The sequence below is a fragment of the Pseudorasbora parva genome, chromosome 9 (genome assembly GCF_024679245.1).
Source record: "Pseudorasbora parva isolate DD20220531a chromosome 9, ASM2467924v1, whole genome shotgun sequence".
Lineage (NCBI taxonomy): Eukaryota > Metazoa > Chordata > Actinopteri > Cypriniformes > Gobionidae > Pseudorasbora > Pseudorasbora parva.
The window spans coordinates 19,144,802-19,166,839 of record NC_090180.1 but is presented as its reverse complement, the minus strand read 5'-3'; the positions used below and the strand labels follow the sequence as shown (position 1 = coordinate 19,166,839).

The 22,038-nt window shown below is 37.5% G+C and overlaps 1 protein-coding gene across 1 annotated transcript in view; it reads right to left on the bottom strand.

The window, feature by feature from the left end:
- The window catches only part of LOC137089401 (uncharacterized), a 126,218-nt gene that overhangs the window by 6,862 nt on the left and 97,318 nt on the right, over positions 1–22,038 (bottom strand). The window contains exons 57-60 of the mRNA XM_067452980.1: positions 14,403–14,587; positions 11,529–11,731; positions 11,269–11,431; positions 4,805–4,914 (exon numbers count right to left, since the gene is read on the bottom strand). Of these exons, the coding sequence (XP_067309081.1) occupies positions 4,805–4,914; positions 11,269–11,431; positions 11,529–11,731; positions 14,403–14,587 (661 nt within the window). The remainder of the gene's footprint in view (positions 1–4,804; positions 4,915–11,268; positions 11,432–11,528; positions 11,732–14,402; positions 14,588–22,038) is intronic.

The window sequence follows — 22,038 nt, the reverse complement described above, 5'->3', positions numbered from 1 at the left end:
ATTATAGCAACACACACACACACACACACACACACACACACACACACACACACACACACACACACACACACACACACACACACACACACACACACACACACAAACACACAAACACACACACACACACACACACACACACACACACACACACACACAGCACAACAGTGTGTGTTGGCTGTATTCAGATGACTTTAGCTGTGGTCTTACACTGCTAGCCTACATTGTACTACTGAAGAAATTAAAATAAGCTTTTAATTGTTTAACAATATTTCATCTTTGTTATGAATAAGTTTGTCTGGAATTTATAATTTTTACTTTTATATTTTACGATGCATTTATTTTGTTCTTTAAGATAGATCCTCTGAGTATTAGCCTATGTCAAAATATCAAATATAATTTTTTAATATCAAAATATAATTTAATTTTTAATCTCCAGATCGTTGTTTATATAGGTCATAGTTTGCCTCAAGCTTTTTTGCTCAAAGGTGAAGAGCCAACTTTACGCATGTTTTGTAAGACCTTCCTGGGTATAAACAATAATGCTCGTTTATCAAGTTATTTCACTTAAGGATGTTTAGTAAGATTAAACTCTACACTTCATTTTGGTAACTCTGCTAAACTATAATTACTAAAACTAAAACTGAAACTAAATAAATAAAAACTAAATAGAAATGTATTTGCAAAATAAAAACTAAACTAAAACTAGCAAAACCATTTGTAAAACTAACTAAAACTAAACTGAAATTTGTAGCAAAATTGAAAACGATAATAAAATAAAAACTAATTTCAAAAAGCAAAACTATAATAACCTTGTTTCAAACTCCCTCTGCACGCGATAGGATAGCGCTACAACCAACCAGAGCAACGAAGGTGAAGCAGAGCTTGTTGATAGATTAAACATTTGCCGTATCCAGTCGGCAAAACTACGAACACATGTTCCCTTTTTAAGAATGACTTCAGTGCCGTTCTTTGTTCTTTTCTCAGAGAAAAGCTTAACTCCAAGTCTTCCGTTCGCCAGTTTCTGTGTTTACTAGAAGCACACTAACGCAACTCAACCGTCGTCATTATGGCCCCACCCACCGACTCTATACACGATGTGATTGGCCCGGCAAGAGTTAAGCGATTACAGCTCAGAAGGGTATTGAGAGTTGCTAGACGACACTCGCGGGCAGATTAGATTTGCTGCCGCTTGGGTGCGTCTAGATTTCTAGCATACTGTTGTCTCTCTCGAGTTGACATTTGAAGGGTGGCGCGCGCACGCACGTGTGTGCACGCATATATCGACCGATCGTGCGGGCTATGTGTAAAATAAAAATAATAGTCCAATCAATCGCGGGTGGATGAGAAATAAATAATTTTGTTTGTTTGATAAAGACGTTTACGAGCCCTGTGATCCAGATAATCATTCCGGTTGCCGCTTTCACAACAATCTCTCCTCTCCCTCATTTGAACCTGCAGGGGAGCTGAAGCTCATTAAATATGCAAATCGTATCCAATCCTAGCCATGGGCATTTACTTCCAAGTCTCCAGTGCTATTAGACGATACAATCAGTGCTATACAAGATGATAGATTATAGTATACAATCAATTGTTTGTATATAACCATAATGCCATGCAGAACTGATACCAGAAAATAATTGTTGTTGTAAATGTTTTTGCATTTTGCAAAATGCTTTAAGCTTTTATTATTATTATATTGTGTGGTATGTGCTGCTGTGATGTGTAAATTTCCCTCTGGATTAATAAAGTTCATTAAATCAAATCAAAGTCAACTGGAAATAAATAAAATCAAAAAATAAAATGAAAATAAATTAAACCTAAATTAAAAAAATAATATATATATATATATATATATATATATATATATATATATATAAAATGGGAAAAACATAACAAAATTACTACAAATTTACAGACGTAGTTCAGAAATGAAATAGAGGGCAGTAACTCTATAGAGGGCGCAGGCTAATCTATCCTTTACATAGACTGGCTAAACCTAGCTTGATCTGCCGATGATTTGATTTCGCCCTGTAACTCAGTCTGGAAACCCATACATTGATTTCTACTGCTTCTGTTACACTTTTGAGGGAACCAATAACTGACTGGGTTATCCATCTGGTGCGCTATTGGCCGGTTTAACACGATGAGAAGCAAGATAGGGAAGCAATGGGTTGTTGCCTGTTGATCACGCCTCTTGTGGTCTGATTGGTTGAAGGACTATCCAATTGTGTACAGAGTCATTTGAATAATGCTTGTTTATCACGCTTCTTGTGCACTAGAAAATACAGAGCATACTCCCAGAGCAATTGAGCTTGGTCTGGTGATAAACAGATAATTCTTCACATGCAGCACAACATGGCACAAGCTGATTGGCCTCTGCTGATCCTGCAGCCAGTGAGAATGCTTGCTCAACATTTAAATAGTCTGGTTCAGTGTTTGCTGTTGGGGAGTCCCTGCATCAGTGTAGCCTACCTCTGAAACACCTCCCCCAGATCCACCTGCCTTGATCTCTATTCATGCAGCTGCAGCAGATTTTACATCCTCAGTGCAGATCTATGTACATATATTAGCAGAAGCAAAGCCGCACTTGCTCTGCAGCCACAGCTGTCACACCCATGGTATCCACTAGAGGCTTGACCACCCTAATCTATCCATCGCTAAAAGATCATGATCTTTATTTAATTGCCTCGACTCATTACGTTGTGATTATGTTCAGCTATGTCTGTATTGTTAAACTCTGCCTATATAAACCCTGTATTTTTATTAATTCGTTGCAAAGTCTTGTAAGTGTCACAATGCATGTATGTGTGCTCTCCCTCTGGTTACTTTTATTTTGGGTTTGACTTCGCCTGGTTTCCCGGATTTCCCTGTTTGCCTGTGTTTTTCTGCCTGGTTGTCTTTTTGAATTATCTGCCTTTCCAGTTTTCAGACCCAGCGCTAATGTCCGTGTGAGCTGCTGGCATCTCAGTAGTCCCAACATTGTCTTCAAATCCAATGCTTCCAGATCCAATAATAGAGGGTCTGGAGGTTATCCCACCGTTGATTGCATTCCCAGTCACGGCGATAGCTATTCTATGTGTCTGAGCCACAAACGCTTCTTTAGTACCTTCCGAAGTGGTGGCATCTGCTCAGGTACTCTCGGTCCGCTATGACACAACCACAAAGGTCATTCCAAACCCTGTACTCTCTATTGACCCTGACATGACCACTGAGTTTGTCCCTGAAGTTTCTGTCTGCCCGGACATGACCAAGGAGGTCGTCCATGCAATCTTTGCACTGCTATGGGCATAGAGGCCTGCTCAACCATGGCAACCTGCCTTGCCAGCTTCTCCTCAGTCTTGCCTCCACACCATAGACCTGACCCTCCATCCTGCCACTGGGTCCTCTACACCTCCCTCCTGGGTTTATGTGACTGGTTGAGGAGCGTCTGGAAAATAATCCTTAAAAGGGGGGCTGTGTCATTTCCACCAGCTGGAGTGCCCATGATATTCAACAGAGGGCACACGAATAGTTGAACGACCTAGTATGGTGACACAAAATAAAACGTGGAGCTTTTCTAAGCGAATTAAAAAGGAGAACTATAATGTATGGCGGAATAGAGTACTTCGACTCAGCGCAGTAAAAAGTCCCGGCTGAAACATCCTCCCTGACATCTCCCCCTCCCCCCTATTGACAGAAATGAGAGAGTGAGGGGGAGATGAAAGGGAGGATTTTTCAGCTAGGACTTTTTACTGCACCGAGTCGAAGTACTCAGTAGTCAGAAGTGCTACTCCGCCATACATTATAGTTCGATTTTAACCCGCTAACAAAAGCACCATGTTTTGTGTCACCATACTTGATCGTTCAACTATTCGTGTAACTGTATTTAAATTTAAAGGGAAAACGTGGAGGTGTTTGGTTGCTTCTAATTTGATCTCTGTTTGGTACCGTAGTGAATGAACTGGGCTTAGTGGGCTAAGCTAAATACTATCAGATCGTCACCGCGCGTCAGAGAGATTAAGTGTACGCACTGAGACGAGAAAGGTATGTATCAACTCGTTTTATTTAAGGGAATAACATAGTTTAATTTGAAAAAGCGGTGAAGTATCCCTTTAAACTCTGCCTATATAAATCCAATATTTCACTCAATCGTTGCAAAGTCATGTAAGTGTCACACTGCATTTCTGAGCACTCTCCCTCTGTTTACCCGTGTTTTGATTTTGACTTTCTGCCTGGTTTCCTGGATTTACCTTTTTACCTGTGTTTTTCTGCCTGTTGTCTTTTTGGGATATCCGCCCAGTGTTTTTACCTATATTGCCTGTTTTATGTATTATGATTCTGGTTTGCCCTAATAAAGCTGCATTTGAATACTCATCCTCCGTGTCAGAGCAGAGCAGTATGTGACAGAAGCAGCAATAATCAGCAGCATCAGTGTAGCAGATCCAGTCCGCCAAATACATTTACATTGCCATATAACATGCTGAATCTATTTGGAGAGTTGTCATGATTTACCTCAAATAAACATGAACATTCTTTTATTGTTATGGTGTTTTCTAGTGTGTTCACTATTCTCGTCTACTTCTGCTGTAGATTGTGTTACTGAATGGATAAGAGCTATGTGAACATTCACCAAAGCTTCACATTTTTGTTCAATGGAAGAAATTATTGTTCAGATTGACATGACTAGTAAATGACTTGAAATACAAAAAAGCATGAACAGACTAAGTACATATGAAGCAAAGTAATAGATATAGTGCTGTGGTTCGTGTCTGTTTTATATCATATGCTAAACAGGTGTAGATTCCTCACAAGTTTCTTTCACTACCTGCCAGCTGTGAGTAAACTGAAGAACGCTGTGTGTGTGGGAGCCATCTGGCAGAAGAAGCTCGTTAGCTGCCTCATTATCATTGGTTCCTAAAAAACCAGTGGACACTCCTGAAAAAACAATGTATTAAAATAACATGTTAGACCATGATGCATTAGAATGAGTCACCGCAACCAGAGATTACTTTTATAGGCAGCAGTAATTTTAAATGCCATTAAATTTGTAAACACGTCACATTAACACAACAGAAACTGAACACTTTCCTTGGTTCAAGAAGTTTTCACATAGATTTTTTTCATAACCACTTTTATTTCTTTTATTTCTAATTCTAGGCCTTGAACTAAACCAGCCAGCTCAGAGATGAATCATAACTTTATAACATGTCTATCTATCTATCTATCTATCTATCTATCTATCTATCTATCTATCTATCTATCTATCTATCTATCTATCTATCTATCTATCTATCTATCTATCTATCTATCTATCTATCTATCTATCTATCTATCTATCTGTCAATCTGTCTGTCTGTCTTCTTGAAAGGGGGTTTCTGAAATTCACTGCCTAACATGTCAGGAGTGCAAAAAACAGTGTTTGCTCACTTACCCCAGCTTCCGGATATGAAATATGGATTTGTCTTTAATTTAATTTATCATATTTTATTCATTTTGTATTTGCTTTTACTGAAACACTAAAAAATCAAGATGAATATTGCCTGTACTATTGTCTGTACCTCTCACTGAGAAAAAGCGCATGTCATCAATATGTTTTGGTTATAACTTGAACTTGGAGAGACTGTGTATCTGTGTATGTGCGCAATATTCTAGGTTACAGATTAGTGTCGAGAATGGTGTACAATGGGTGTGGTACACCCTCTAAGATGGGTGGAATTGTTGTTCTGGGTAAGCTGGCGCCTGCTCCAGACCTGGAAGGTCACTATGGGCCTAATTCTGGGGTGAAAGCATCAACAAGTGACACATCTATGGAGACGTGCATAAGATTAACTGACATGTGTGGAAATTTACCATGACTGTGCATTGTCTCTTAACCAATCAGAACCATCCACATTGCAGCAATGACGTGGATAGACCTTGATAACAGTATAACTGTTGGGACAATTGACCTATCGGTAAGCACCTCCCCTTGAACGCAGATGAGCCAATAGCATTTGAGCATCAGTTGTACGGGCCCTGGAACTTGGATATCTTTAGGTTTCAGCGCCATAGAGGAACATTGGACAATCTGATGCTCTCATCGGGTTGATGGTGTTTCTGCTACAAAAATGGTTAAATGATGTTCCTGGGGTACTCATTCCATACACTCATTCCAGGTATCCTGAGAGGATTTTTTTGGTTTCATGCTTGGTTTGTTACAATTAAAGTTAGTGATAGTTTGCAGTGTTGGGAACATTACTTTAAAAAAGTAATTAGTTATAGTTACTCACTACTTGCTCCAAAAAGTAACTGAGTAAGTAACTGAATTACTCTATAATAAAAGTAACTCGTTACCAGGGAAAGTAACTATTTGCGTTACTGTAAAAAAAAAAAAGTAGCTATAAGTCATATAATTTTGATTTTCACAAGTCAGTTGAAATGAGTAGAACAGACAAGTGTTTATAACTTTTTTTTAAATGTTTAAATATGTAAAATAACTGGGATGTCCCCAATATTAAATGTTAAATGAATGAAATGGACACTAAATAGAATAAATTATTATTATACAATATTGTACACTAATCTACACTATTTTAATGTTGCTGTGGGACAATGTGAGAGACACATCTATCAAATTCAATACATTATTATAAATATCAGTAATATAGTGGAACAATAAAACTAAATAGATTGTTTAGAACTGTAATATTTATTGCACAGACCCCAACTGGCCATCAAATAAATCTAAAAAGATGCTCCTTAAAAAAAGTCTACCAAAAATAGAAAATTAATAATAATAATAAATATATTAGTCACACAACTGGTAGACATAGCCTGCTTGAAGTATTTTCTTCCTCACAAAAGTAAACAGTTTAACAAGAAGTGCTCTCAAGTCTTGTTTGTATGGCGGGCTTATCCATTTTCTCATGAGAAAAACCTAGTTTTGGTTGCTTTAATATCGTGGGTCTGTCTAATCCTTTGGCAGCGGAGCTCAGGTTATCAATTGCGTTTACCGACGTGGAGAGAGACTTCCTGGGCAAGTTGCACATTAAATAAACATTCTTACCTTTCACCTCAACGAGGGACAAGTAGTGCTTATACTTCCAGTTTGCGAAAGCTACCTTTGAAGTCATTGGACATGATGTCGCTCTGCATCTGACTCCTGATCGCTGTTCGCATGCGCGCGTGCGTGTGTCACACACTCACACACACACACACAGCTGCAGGTCCGCTGACAGAGAGCGCAATTATAGTAACGCCGCATTTTATTCTCAGTAACGGTAACGGCGTTGTAACGGGGGAAACAGTAATTCGTTTGATTATTCGTTACTGAAAAAATTAACACCATTAGTAACGCGGTTTATCTATAACGCCGTTATTCCCATCACTGGTGATAGGTAACTAACTGTTATACGTCACGTAACGGTGTAAGTTAGATCAAAAACACATAAACAATGGACTACATTCAGTGCATCTCTCCTTATTAAGATGGTTACATGTAGCCTAAATTAATTGAACCTAACCCTGTGGCAAATGAACAGTGTTGATCCTGGATGTTAGCTAATCGTCTGTGATTATAATGAGGCCTATCCTTGTGTTCTTCTTTATCTTTAGTTTGTTTTTCTACCCATTTTGGTAACACTTTATAATAACTACACACTTTGAAGTCATTAGTAAAGCATTAGTAAATAGTTAATTAATCATTTATAAAGCATTAATAGACATTAATAGGCAGTTTATAAATACAGATATAAATGCTTTGTTCTTGATTTATAAGCATATCTATAATGTGTTTAATAATTGTATTTTCCTACTTTATAAATTATCAATTTATCATTCCTAAATTAAGTATTACATTATTTACAGAGTAGTTATTTAGTTGTCGTCAGTGGTTCATATGATCATTTAGAAAGTGTAAGTAAAGGGTTAATAAACTATTAAAATGTACGTAAGGCTTTGTAAAAGCCTTACGAGGCATAAATAGTCCTCACTTTAGATGAGCTCACAGAAATAGTTAACTGGCAACTACTAAATATTTTATAACTACCTGAATTAATCATGCACTACAGTAGGAAAACATGTTAATAAAGCATTTATTAACACACTGAGTAACTACTACTATATGTCCAAATAGTAAGATGTATAAATGTTTCTTTTAAATAATTTATTAACCCTTTACTTACACTTTCTAAATGATCATATGAACCACTGACAACTCCTAAATAACGGGTATGTAAATAATGTAATACTTAATTTCGAAATGATAAATTGATCATTTATAAAGTGTGAAATTATTAAACACATTATACATATAATTATAAATCAAGAATATAGCATTTATAGTTGTATTTATAAACTGCCTATTAATGTAAATTAATGCTTTATAAATGATGAACTAACTATTTACTAATGCTTTATTAATGCTTCATAGCGTGAGTTATTATAAAGTGTTACCAACATTTTTGTTATTTCTTTGAGTTTAAATATGTTTAAGGTTTACATTATATGTCTTACTATAGTTGAGGGACTATTTTGATGGGTATTATAGTTTACGGATAGTGAAAGGGAGAGCTTGCACGCATTTTATTGGAGTTGTTTTGCAGATACAGATTTACCAGTTTTAAACTGTACTCCCCCCGAAAAGGCACATGGTCTGTGTATGTTTGTTTATTGTTAGTTGTATGAGTGTTTTGTGTAATTTGCTGTGTATGTTAATAATAATGAGAGAGTTTGTGAATGAGACGTTAATGCGCATGCTTTGTTTGTTCAGCTCTTACGATGATTTTTTGGAGTGAAAAACGATGTAATAAACTTCAGTATAAACCATTAGTAATGTGTTGTCATTCTTCAGACAGGGTATACGTTACATGTTGTGTCCAAAAACATCTTGGGATGAGGTTTTGACACTGACTTGTCTTGCCCTGTGTCCCAATTCACATACTATTCATACTAAATAGTAGGGGTGACCCCTAATATTCGAAGATTCGATGCATCGATATGCAGGACCGGATTCGACCACTGATCTCGTGGTCGAATCTTTGCGGGTGTTATGAAACGAGGATCATACCATTTTGGCAATATGGTGGTGCTCAATATTAGTGTTATAAAGACGTGTCGCAGCGCTGAACGATCGCCCCTTTAAGGGCACTGAGCTTCGCACCGGACGCGCGTGCCTTTAAAAATCAAACACAAATACACCGACGGTGGCATTCGACGCGCTGTCCGCGTGATTAAATGTATATTTCCCTCAAATCGTGAATGTACATACTGATTTCACCCTGTGCTACAAGATACACTCATCGTGCAGCTCTTCTGTCAAAAGTCGATTCAAAATTGAGCTTGCGCGGATATAATGTTCACTTCTGCCTGGTGTGAGACACGGCGCTGAGCTTCAGTCTGGTGTGCGACCCCCATAGGCACAATCGGCTTAAGAATGTGCATATAAACGAGCTCGAAGTGTTCTTTTCCTCTCTAGGCAGGTATTTTTTTAGGTTTATTTATCAAAATGTTCTTTTATATATTTGTGTGATGTTCTGTGTTTCGATTGCGGCATTTAAATGTTATGAGAGAACGGTTAATTTACGAATGTGTAGTGTAGAGTAGTTTTGATCACTTTATTAAAAGTGGTGGCTGTGTGCCGTGTGTAAAGTAAAATAAAAATAGTCTTAGCCTCCTACTGACTAGTGTCCTGCCTTTCCCAACCCGTTTATACCGTTTATTTTTTTCTGGTCTATGGTTTACACACACATAGATGATTCGACTATTGGTCGACCATAGAGAGATTCAAAAATTATGATTCGAATGTGTAAATCCTTAGTCGGGGACACCCCTACTAAATAGTATTCGAAAATAGAATTAGTATGTCCCAAATTGTAGTATGTTGAAAAGAGTATTCCAAAGATGCCCGGATGGTTTACTATTCCCGGTCCAAATTTGAAGTAGTACGGATCGATGCACACACTTAACGGCTGATATTGTCCACAACCCATTGCGAGGATTCAATTAGAACTACAAACGCGGATAAAAAGCGTTAAAAACTACAAACATGACGGCTGTGCGAGTCCGACGGTTAAGTAGAGAGGTTAGATGAAAGGGGTTTGAGAGACCAACTATCAGTATTTTACCTGACTAAAAGATATTTATTCAGTGTTCTCCACATTATATTTCACCTACAGCAGCATTGTGAACTTTTGTAATGACACGTGTGGTTTAAAATGCATCATCATATTTCAACTGCAAACACATTGAGAGAGTCTCTGCATTTTAAGTAATTAGTGAGAGTCTCTGCATTTAAGACACACAAATGGCAGATCAATGTGCGGCTACATTTCTCTCCGATACGGTAAGAGATTAAACTGAATGTGGAGGATTTGAACTCTGACAAATCTGACGATGACTTACAGGGCAGTTAAACGGTGACGGGATGCTCGTAACTAAGCGACAGAATCCGTTAAAGATGGCGAAGTAGTATGTTCCGAAGCTTGCTTACTTTTCTGCTACACATTCAAAAGTATATACTTTTTCTTCACAAAAGAGTACATAATTTTAGGACGTAGTATAAGTAGGCAAATTGAGAGGCAGCAATTGTAAGACATAGCAAATCCGTTTGTTTGTCCGAGTTAGCAACGGTAACTAAGGGGGGCGGGGCTTACCAATAGGTCAATTGTATGTACGATAGGGCGGGGCAACGAGGCGGTGACAGAGGGCACGCAGTGAGACTTGAAACTCCTTGTGAGACTTGAAGCTGGCTTCTGCTTTAGAAACTGCAAACTGTTCTTAAGTAATTTTTTATTTTAATTAATTAGACTCCTGACTCTTGGTCTTCATTTTTCACCACTGGTCTTGGGTCATAAGCTGTTAACCCGTAACAGTCTATCTGTGTCTGTCTGTCTGCATGCCTGTCTTTCTGTCTATCGTCTGTCCGTCCATCCATCCATCCATCCATCCATCCATCCATCCATCCATCCATCCATCCATCCATCCATGTCTCTCTGCATGTACGTCTGTCCATGTCTATCATTGTCTGCTATAATCATCTGTCTGTCTGTCTGTCTGTCTATCTATCGTCTGCCTGTGTCAGTCTGTCTATCATCTGTCTGTGTCGGTATGTCTGTTTGTCTTTCTATTTGTGGCTGTCTGTCTGTCTATATGCCTTCCTGTCTGCCTGTCTATCATCTCTCTGTCTATCAAATAGTACCATATACCGTCAGAGCTCTGGTCAAAAAGAGTGCCTTGTAAGAGTTTTAGCAAAATATTATTGCTAAAAAATAGTTCTGGAAGTAATGTAGTAAACAAAGCTAGTGATCTTACCGTGAAGCCATCCATCTAGGATCGCACTGCAAACTTCTAGATGAGGGTCACATGAGACACGAAGTCCTCTCTCATTGGACACCTCAATCATGTTGCCATCCTTTCTGATAGTCACTTCATGGTTAGCATATGGTATGTTTGTTATGTGGCAATTAATCTCCACCTAAAATGGATTTTTTTTTAAATCTGATTAATTAGATCATATTTAATTTTTCAGAAAAAGTTTCTAAATTAGCTATCAAAAGAACAACAAGATGTACCTCTCCATTTGGGTGAATTGCAATCATTGTGTTTTGCATTTGCACCTCAAGCGAGCGACGTTTAAACCTGAAAGATTTGAGTGCAATGCTGAACGTGTGCTTGATGACATCAGCTGCTAGGATGAAGTCACAGGAAGCTGGGAGTTTGAGCAGATGTCCATCAAATGACACCAAATAGACATCTGCCACTAGAAATGCCTGATCTGGAAAGACGAAATAAAGTACAAAGACAGATTAGATGAAACAGAGAAAATTCACCTATAAAATTAGTCATTTGCTTCTGTCATCATTTATGTTCAAAACCTCTATGTTTGGGTGCTTATGTTTGGGTGTCACTTTTTTTTTATTAGTCCATTATTGACATTCTACTAACGATCAGTAACTTTGCAACTACATGTCAACTAACCCTCATTAATGTTCAACTACATGTCAACTAACCCTCATTAATGTTCAACTACATGTCAACTAACCCTCATTAATGTTCAACTACATGTCAACTAACCCTCATTAATGTTCAACTACATGTCAACTAACCCTCATTAATGTTCAACTACATGTCAACTAAAACTGGGGAAACACTTAACAACTTGCTCAAACATTTTAAACTCAACACTAAACTCTAAACTCAACACACTTAAAGGGCCCTATTTCAAAGATCTGATCATGTGATCTAAAGCGCAAGGCACAGGTGCACTTAGGGCATGTCCGAATCCACTTTTTCTAGTTTAACAACGGAAAAAAAGCAACCTGTCCTCCAAAAAAATATGACTCTATAGGTCGTTTTTCAAGCTCCTTATTACGACCTATATTTACGTTTTAAAGTCATGCGCCCTCTAGTTGGAAGGGCGCATGACTTTAATATAATGACAGTGTCATGTCATGTCTGACGTCATGAAATGACGTATGACTGTCGTTACCAATCAAAATGCGTATTCATTTTAATGCAATGTGTGGACTTTTTACCACCATTTGTCATATTTCCATTTAGCAATTTTTTTTAATTTTTTTATTTACAACTACACCCACCCCATTCCTAAACCTACCCAGTGATTTATAGTGCATACACACTTTATGAGCACGTGTTCCCTGGGATCAAACTCACGATCGCATGATCACATGTTGTTGTTGTGTAGCGTAATGCATTACCAACTGAGCTATACAAAACCTGAAATGTTACGCAGATAAAAGGGAAAAATGCTTTAAAATGAAAGCGTCCTGCAGTCAATAGTAGCACAACTTTAGAAAACGGTCCTGCACGTCGTATTTAATTAATTAAAATATTGTCGATAGGGGCGCAACTTTAGTAAACGCTTCTATGGGTCGTATTTCAAGGAAGTGACAAACGTCCTATATAGGCGTATTGGTTGAAGGACATGTTGAAAAAAAGGATCTGCGCACCTGGTGCATGGTCCAAAAGAGTTGTATCTATCCACTTAATGAGTCATCATGGGTGTGTTTTGGACATAATGTGCAATAAAGCAATCATCTCCCATTCCCTTTAAAGCTTCACTATGTAAGAACAACGACCGACAAACAACAACTGAAGCACTGCACTGGGGTGAGGTTAACAAGATGAGTTAAGATAAGAAGGAAAAGGCTTACCAAAACAAAGTTAGTGGGTTGCCCTTTTTCACTTTTTATTGGTTGGTAGATGCACCACCGATTATACTTAAAGCTGCATTATGTAATTTTTCAGTCCGCTACAGGGCGCCTATTCAAAACAAAGGCGTATTTAGATGACGCTAGGTTTGAGCTCAGAATCTTGGGACATGTGGTCTACACCTCACAGCCGGTGGAAAAGAATCGGGATAGGATTCGGGCAGAAATCATGTTCATGGATGCAATTATTAACATTACTGTAGTATGAAGAAGAGCAGGAGCAAGTGTTGTGGAGCTGAGCAAGGCCGCTGGAGCGATTGTTATGCAACACAAGGCTCACGAGCAGGGACTTTTATTATAATGGGACACAGATGCCGGTGCCATTTCCCCTTTACCGGTCATGAGTATGAGATAACTCAGCTCTGTTTATCATATCAGATACATTTAAGTGTTTATATATATATATATATATATATATATATATATATATATATATATATATATATATATATATATATATACACACACAATCTGATTAATTAGATATATACAAAAAATATAATCAGAAACAGAAGTTATTTAAAATGTCATTTGTATATTTTAATTTAATTTTCGTTTTACCAGTCTAGTAAATGTACAATGCTCCCAATTCTGTTTAATGAGACTGCTAACACTGTAAACTAACTTCAATTTACAGAAGAGCAGATATTTAAGGAACTGTATTTCCTCAAATATAATTAAAGCATAAAGCATAAATATATATATATATATATATATATATATATATATATATATATATATATATATATATATATATATATATTGCAGTTTCACTTTTTCATCTGTAGAACATGAATAGCCTAAATACAATTAACTTAATGTTAATTTATGAAATATTACAAAAGAAAAAATAAGATGTGTTTGACACATTTACAAAAATAAGGATGAATGATTACAGGAAATGCAAATATTAAATATATAATATTAAACGTGGTTTATAAAATATATGACAATGACTGGCTAAAGCTGGTTCTTAAACTATGACTAAAAGCATTTTTTTTTTTTTTGGTCAAATAGGTTTGAAATTATATGGTGGTGATGGTCGGACTTGAAATTTTCAGCCAACTATCTCTTTAAATAGTAATTTCCATATCATGAATAGAAAATGCATCTGAAGAAGGAAAATGCCAGAGGTCTAGATCCACTCAATTAGTGGTCTAGAGCTAGAAAACATGTGTTTGAAGGCCCATAAGAGCTCAGCACTCAATAACTCACAGTTGACCGGACTGTCCATTATTTTCCTCTTCAGCCGGTAAAGCTCTGCTGTAGGACTCAAGGAGTTCAAGGCCAGTAGAGGCTTCAGGACAAATTCCTCCAGAAGAACTTCAGTCACTCCTGCTTCCTTCACCTTCAGCCACGGGCCCACAGGAAGTGGCATCCTAAAGATCAGCTCACCCTCACTGGAGTACAGAGAGTTGAGGAGGAAAAAGTTGGAAATATATATTGCACATTTTCGTTTGAGTCATCGCTACATCACTGTTTTCTCCAGAACGACTGTACAGCCAAATCTAATTTTGATGCAATATTATCCTGTTTGACACTGTGAAGCTGCTTTGACACAATCGTGATTGTAAAAGTGCTATATAAATAAAGTTGATTGATTGATTGATACTGTAAATTCAAATCAAAATGTCTAATCGACGATCTAATCAACGATAACGCTGCTGTCACATTTTATTTTATAAGAGTAAAAAAAGTTAAAAATAGGTGGTGGCTTTATAGTATTTACATTAGTAAATAAATGCGTAGATCAGAATTTAACATTGGTGAGTCCTAATGAACTGGTTGTGCAATTTTTGTTAAGTGTGCCAGAGGTTTTGGATTCTAATCTGCCCTTGAATATTTTTTTTTTCTCATAAAAAGATCATCAGTTATCAGTAATTGAGTGATTATCAAGAGCAGGACACATTTGTGTGTATTTTGTTTTGTGATTTCACCAGAACGAATGAAGAGTCTCTGCAACAGCCTTAAGCGATAGATTGAAGCACTTGTTTGTGTGAAGACTGTGCACTGGCGCCAAGACAACTCTGTTGCCTTCTGCCACAGACAAGCAGCGCTCAGCATGATTTCAAAATCAACACATTCCTCCGCAAAATAGCCTCTTATTTAACACAAATGAACAAATTGCTAATCAAAAGGAGATGTTTCTGTTGCATTAGTTACATTTATGCCGCAAGATGTTTAAAAAAAGTAATGCAGATAATATTGACTCTGGCAAAAAGTGGCAAAATATATATTTTTTGTTTTACTGTGTGCTATTTATATTGTTGCTATATTTAAGATCTGCTTAATATAGTTATGTAATATAGCATTGGTGGTATATGGAGTACCATATTATTATCCAGAGATTTTAAAACTTGATGGTCCTGGAGGGGCATTTGCTGCCTTTGTGGAGTGGGTGCTGGTGAACTGCGGATCCCCATTCATTATCTGCTCTGTTGAGGAAGACAACACCTGCGCCACTCCAGGCCCAGAGCCCAGCACACCCTGGATGGGGCCTATGCCAGAGCCTACCGCAACACGGAGCCCGAGCCTGCTGCAGTACCGGTGCCATCGTCAACACCTAAGCCGATCATCCTGGAGCACAAGCCCCACGAGAGTCTGGCAAGGTGTGTGAGCCACCGACATTGTCCTTGTCATGAGTGTGCTCATGGAATTCAAGGGCATGACCACACTCCACACTCCCATTGCTGAGGGTGAGCTTCAAGTCTCCTGTATCTACGCTGGTCCCGCTTAGCTCCAAGTCTCCTGTGTCTCTGCCTGTCCTCCCCAGCTGTTGATTTCAGTCTCCTGTGTCTCCAAAGATCCACGTTCTCTGTCTACAAAAGGCAGTACCTTAGCCCTGCCTCCTTTGTCCTCCAGCTCTTCCTCTGAATCCACTCTGCTGTGTGGATCTGCCTCAGGTCTTCTGGTCTCCAGCTCCACCTTGGCAAGAGGATCCTCTGGCTTTGCTTCCAGCCGCTGAGTCAATCACTCAACTTTGGCTTTATGATCAATCGGCTCCACCTTGGCTCCTCCTTCCCTCAGAACACCTGGGATCGTTGTCCTTACGGCTCCACCTTGGTCTACAGCTCCATCGGCTCCACCATGGGCCTTTACTCCGGCTGCGGTCTGGGTCCCCATCTGGTTCCTCATGCTCCCGTCTCCTCCCACCATCATCGCCGTCCTGTACCTGTAACGGTGTCTTTCTGTTTTGGTTTCGTTTTCATTCTGATTTGCGTGAGTTCTTTTTTGCTAGTTAGTTTCTATGAGTTCTGATTGGATTACATTCACCTGTTGTTTAGTCACCTTGTTATCTCTGTGTATTTTAACTCAGTTTCCTCTTTTCATTTTTCCGTGTCATCTTTAGTTGTGTGATTTCTCCTGGTTATCTCCTGAGTGTGACCTTGTTGGATTTATTAAAGACTGATTTTGTTATCTACTCCCTTTTTGTGCACTTTATCACAGCCACAGTGCTGACATCAATGTCTGTGAACTTTATTTTATTGTAGGTGAGCTTAAAGAGTGGTTCGCTTTTGAATGGCACCTTGGATTCATTGACATCATGTCGATAATAAACATCAAACACAAGTTTTATCACTAAATTGCTAACTAAATTGCTAGTTGCAACTAAATTGCCACAAATATATATTTATGTGCTTAAATTGGATTTTAAAACCTAATTTAAAAAAATATATAAAACATGAATACAAAACAATACATTTTACAGTTGTGGTTAGAGGTGTATGAAAATATCGATACACCTGAACATCGCGATATTATGTTTGGCGATACTGTATTGATTCTCAAAAACACTGTATAGATATTTATTTATTTATTTATTTATTTACATCCAAGACTCCTCGCTTTGTGTTCGAATTAAACTACAGACTGTGTATACAACCCAACCGCTAGATGGCAGTGTTATCTCACAACGTAACTGATGTAGAACCGGAGAAGCGCAAGGTGATGTGTGTGTGTGCATTAGCATTAGCAAACCTCACAAGACGATAGAATTATTCTGCCCCCGCGGTTTACACAGCTGAAGTGTAGACTCATTTTGGCTTCAGCTACAAAGAAGCCACTAAGGAAATCGAAAATTCTCATTTTGAGAATTTTGTTTGCAAAATAGGCCAAGTTAAAATCCAGTAGCCTACTTGGGAAACACTGAATCAGAGAGCTCGCTTAAAATCCCGACGTCATCCTCGCTGCTGAGAAGCGTTTCGATAGAATATAGCACATTTTCCTCTCAGTAAAAAAATGAACACACCAAAATTGACAGCGGTGGCAGCAGAATGAAAGCATCTGATCATAGCGATGTGGATATGGATGCATAGACAGTAAAAGAAATGGACAGAGTACAGTAGGCTGTTAAAACAAACAGTCATGGAATGATATGCACTTTCTGTTGCTAAATAGGTTAGGAATGAAAAACTGCCATACTGTGAACCTTTAAAACATGTCCACATAAAGAATCCTGCAGTCACTTTACTATTTCCCTTTACTTTAAGATTGCACAAAATAGTGATTAGTGATATAAATTATACTGTATTAATTAAATAAACAGGTATTTGTCATGTTTTATGCATATGGTTGTGTTCTTTATTCTTTTAAATGAATCTTTCTAAAAAAATAATTAAAAACATTTTCTTACAATATCGCAATATATCGTATCGTAACCCCAGTATCGTGATACATATTGTATCGCCAGATTGAAGATATTTTGAGGAATGTTGTTAACCAGAGTGACTTCCACCATAGACTTCCATTATATGGAGAAAGAAACAACATCAGACATTTCTCAAAATATCTTCTATTATGCTCCACAGAAGAACGAATGTAAAACAGGTTAGAAATGACTTGCGGGTGACTCAATTATGACAAAGTTTTCATTTTACAGTGAACTATCCCTTTAAGCCTAAGACTTGTCATATTAAATCACTTTTATTGGTGATAATGGCAACAGCTTCTCATTTTTTTTGTGGTGAAAGGATGTTATCTGGCCCATTGAAATTTACAAAATAGTTTTGGCTGATGTGTATTGTTGGGATGCTTCATGAATGTTCTGTTCCAGATCACACCACAGCATTTAAATCAAATTGAGCTCAGAGCTTTGACCACTTAGCCATTTTAATTTATGCAATTTGAGAATTCTGTTGTTGATTTACTTCTGTGTTTTGGATTGTGGTCATACTGCATGAGTTTTAGATCATGTCTTGACAATCCACTGTACAACTTAAAATGCATTGGTCCCTCAGTGATTTAGGCAGTCCAGCCCCTTGGGCATCAGAGCAGATCCACTCTGCAGACATATGCCTCACAGTTGTAGATGAGGTTTTGTTGTTGGTATGCGCCGTTTTTATCAAAACATCACGCTGTGTATAATTAGATAACAGATAAACTTTGTCTCACTTGCCCATATAACATTGCTCCAGTAGTGCTCACAGCATGCAGGTGGTTTTTAGCTAACTTGACATAGGATAGTGTGTTCTTTTGGAATGTTGTGTTTGTTATGATCAGAAGAGGATGAATTTCTGATGGTCTGTTATCATGTGACATTATATTGCAATGTATTGTATTGACTGAGCTCTGTAATGTACTTCAAAAGGGAATTAAAAAATATATTAATTATATAATATTAATATATAATTAAATAAAAGGCCACACTTTCACGACTGTTTCACACTTAAGTACACTTTTAAAAAGTGTACTTAAGTGTCATTATAGAACCTTTTTAGCATAAAAGGTTCTTTAGAGTTGAGTAAAGAACCCTATGGATCTATAGGACCCCAATGAACCCTTTTTTCTAGTCTCTTAATGAGTAATGGGTGCGCTTTGGGCCTAACATGCAATAAACCAATCATAGCCTTAACTCCCATTTCCTTTAAAAGTTACACTTGCACCATGGCGGATTCTATTTACATGGTGGAATTTGCTAGCAGAAAGACTGAAGGCTTCTTCAGGGAGGAATCCTTTTATTTTTAATATTTAAAAATGTTTGTGTACTGCTGCGCACCCCATGTGTGTAATAAGCAGAATGTACGTGTTGTGTCTGCACCTATATGTGTATATTACTAATGCACTCTTTAAAAAAAGTTATACTTTAGACCAAGTTTTTCTTGATCAATGGCGCACCAACAATGCGCCTGGACACACCTGGTTTTCAGACCAGCATGCCCATGGGCACGAGTACATTTGCTATTTAAACATCATGGCACAGGATGTGAAAAGTCATAACTGCGTCAAGCTGAAACTAGCAAAAAACACTTGCATCTGGCACCAGGTGTATGATAAGGGACCATTGTATTTATGAATTGCACTTTTAACATATATATTTAAATAAATAAAAGATATGAAAAAAATAAAAATAATCATGTCATTGTCTTAAAGTATCATGTGGTAAAAGAGTTAAAGCTTGATAAAATTAAAGTATTATAGCTTTTTTTAAGCTATGCCAAAGCTCATATGTGGTATATATATGAAATTAACACAGTCACAGTCATAATTATTGGCACCACTGGTAAATATGATAAAAGATGGCTGTAAAAAATAAATCTGCATTATTTATCATTTAGAGCGATCATCCAAAATATTAACAAAACCATAACCTTTCATTGAAGTAAAAGAGAAAGGGAAATGGGGAGGGGGCACATTATGAAATAAATGTTTTTCTCAAACACATTGGCCACAATTACTGGCACCCCTAAAATATTTTATGAGTAAAATATCTCTGAAGTATATTCGCATTACATGTTTTAGCACACCAGGGTGACAAGGAACATAAAATTGGAGGAGTATAAATATGGGGAATCACAAAGGCCAAATTCCCTTAATCATTAATCTCAATAAGTAAAGCCAAAGAATATAGTTCTGATGTGCAGCAAAAGATTCTTGAGCTTCACAAGAAAGTGGCTGAAGAAAAACAGCTAAAGTGTTGAAGCATTTCCACCATCAGGGCAATAATTCAGAAGTTCAACCACCTAAAGATGTTATGAATCTGCCTGAAAAAGGATGCAAGTCTATACTGTCTCAATGCATGGTGAGGAAGATAGTTCAAGTGGACAAAGACTCTCCAAGGATCATAAATGAAGAATCGCAGAGATAAGTTGAGTCCTGGGCTCAGAAAGCCTTTAAAAAAATCTACCAACCCCTATAATAAACGCATGTTGTTTCAGAGGGATTCAAGAAAAAATCCTCCTCACTCATCCAGAAAAAAACTCCAGCATATTCAGTGGTCAGACATGACTGAAATTTCTAAAGGGACCTGGTTCTGTGGTCAGATGAAACTATAAAAATACCTTTTTGGCAGTAAAACCACCAGATGGGTTTGGTGCAAACAGAGATAAAAAGTACCTCATGTCTATGGTTAAAAATACTGCTGGATCTTTAATTGTGGGCCTATTTTTTTTGCTAGAGGTCCTGGACATTTTATTCAGATACATGGTATTATGGATTCTAGCAAATGCCAAAAGGTAAAAACTCAAAACCTGATGGATTCTGCTAGAAATCTTGTAATAGGTCGTGGTTTGATTTTCCATCAGAACTGTGATCCAAAACAAACACAACAAAATCAACACAGAAATGTGTCACTGGGAACAAAATGAAGCTTCTGCCATGGCTGTCCCAGTTCCCTGACCTGAACCCTATAGAAAATGAGCGGAGTGAACTGAAGAGAAGAAGCGCCAGCATGGATCTGAAATCTGAAGGATCTGGAGAGATTCCTCCATCTGGAGAGATGGAGGAATGGTCTCTGATCTCGTGTCAGGTGTTCTCCAAACTCATCAGGCATTTTAGGAGAAGACTCAGAGCTGTTATTTTGGCAAAAGGAGGTTGCAAAAAGTATTAAATAAAAGGGTGCCAATAATTATGGCCAATGTGTTTTGGAGAGAAACATTTATTTCATAATGTGATTTACCCTCCACTTTTAATTATTTAACTTCAATGAAAGGTTGGGTTAAAAGGATAAACAAAGCAGATTAATTTTTACAGCCATCTTTGATCATATTTACCAAGGGCGCCAATCATTTTGGCCATGACTGTATATAAAATGAAGGGACATTAAAGAGGACCCATTATGCTCTTTTACATGTTTAACTTTCTTTAGTGTGTAATGTTGCTGTTTGAGAATGAAAAAGGTCTGCAAATAGTTACAAAGAGAGAGAAATGGCTATATACACAGTACAATATTTCAAATGATATTAGAGCAACTTTGGTGGTTCATGTGGTAAGTCATGGCCTGACAATGAGGGAAGCTGGGCAGAGAGTCCACACACATCTAATCTGGTTCACAGTTTGTCCAGGCCATTCAGACTGAAAAACAGCGATTCTCCATTCCAGACTGTATCTACAGTATTTACAGTACTGTACCGTATCACACTACTGTATTGCAAATACAGTTGGCTAGAGCTCCTTTTGTAACAAAATACGGTAGTTTTGTGTAACTTACAGTACAGTACATAGCACTGTACCATTGAGATTGTACTGTAGTGTGAAGTATAGTACTATGATGTACAGTATTTTGTAATTTGTAACATTTCAGTACTTTCATTTTTGGTTGTTGTGAAAACCTTTGTTGGAAAAAAAGAACAGAAACTGTAAGTGTTGCATTGCTTCACAGAATGCTAACCGCTTAACTGAATAAAAACAGTTACAATTAAAGACTACAGTGTTTTATATAAAGTAGACTAGTGTGCTCCCCCTGATCTGAAAGAGTATTCATATGATGCAGGTGTGAATCATTTTGTCATCAGAGTTACATTTTGACAAAGAAATGTTAAGTTTTGATAGCAGAGTTAAGGTTTTGATAGTAGAGTTTCAGTTTGACACAGATGTGAATGCTATATTTCCCAGTGTTGTGTCATGTTTACTTGTG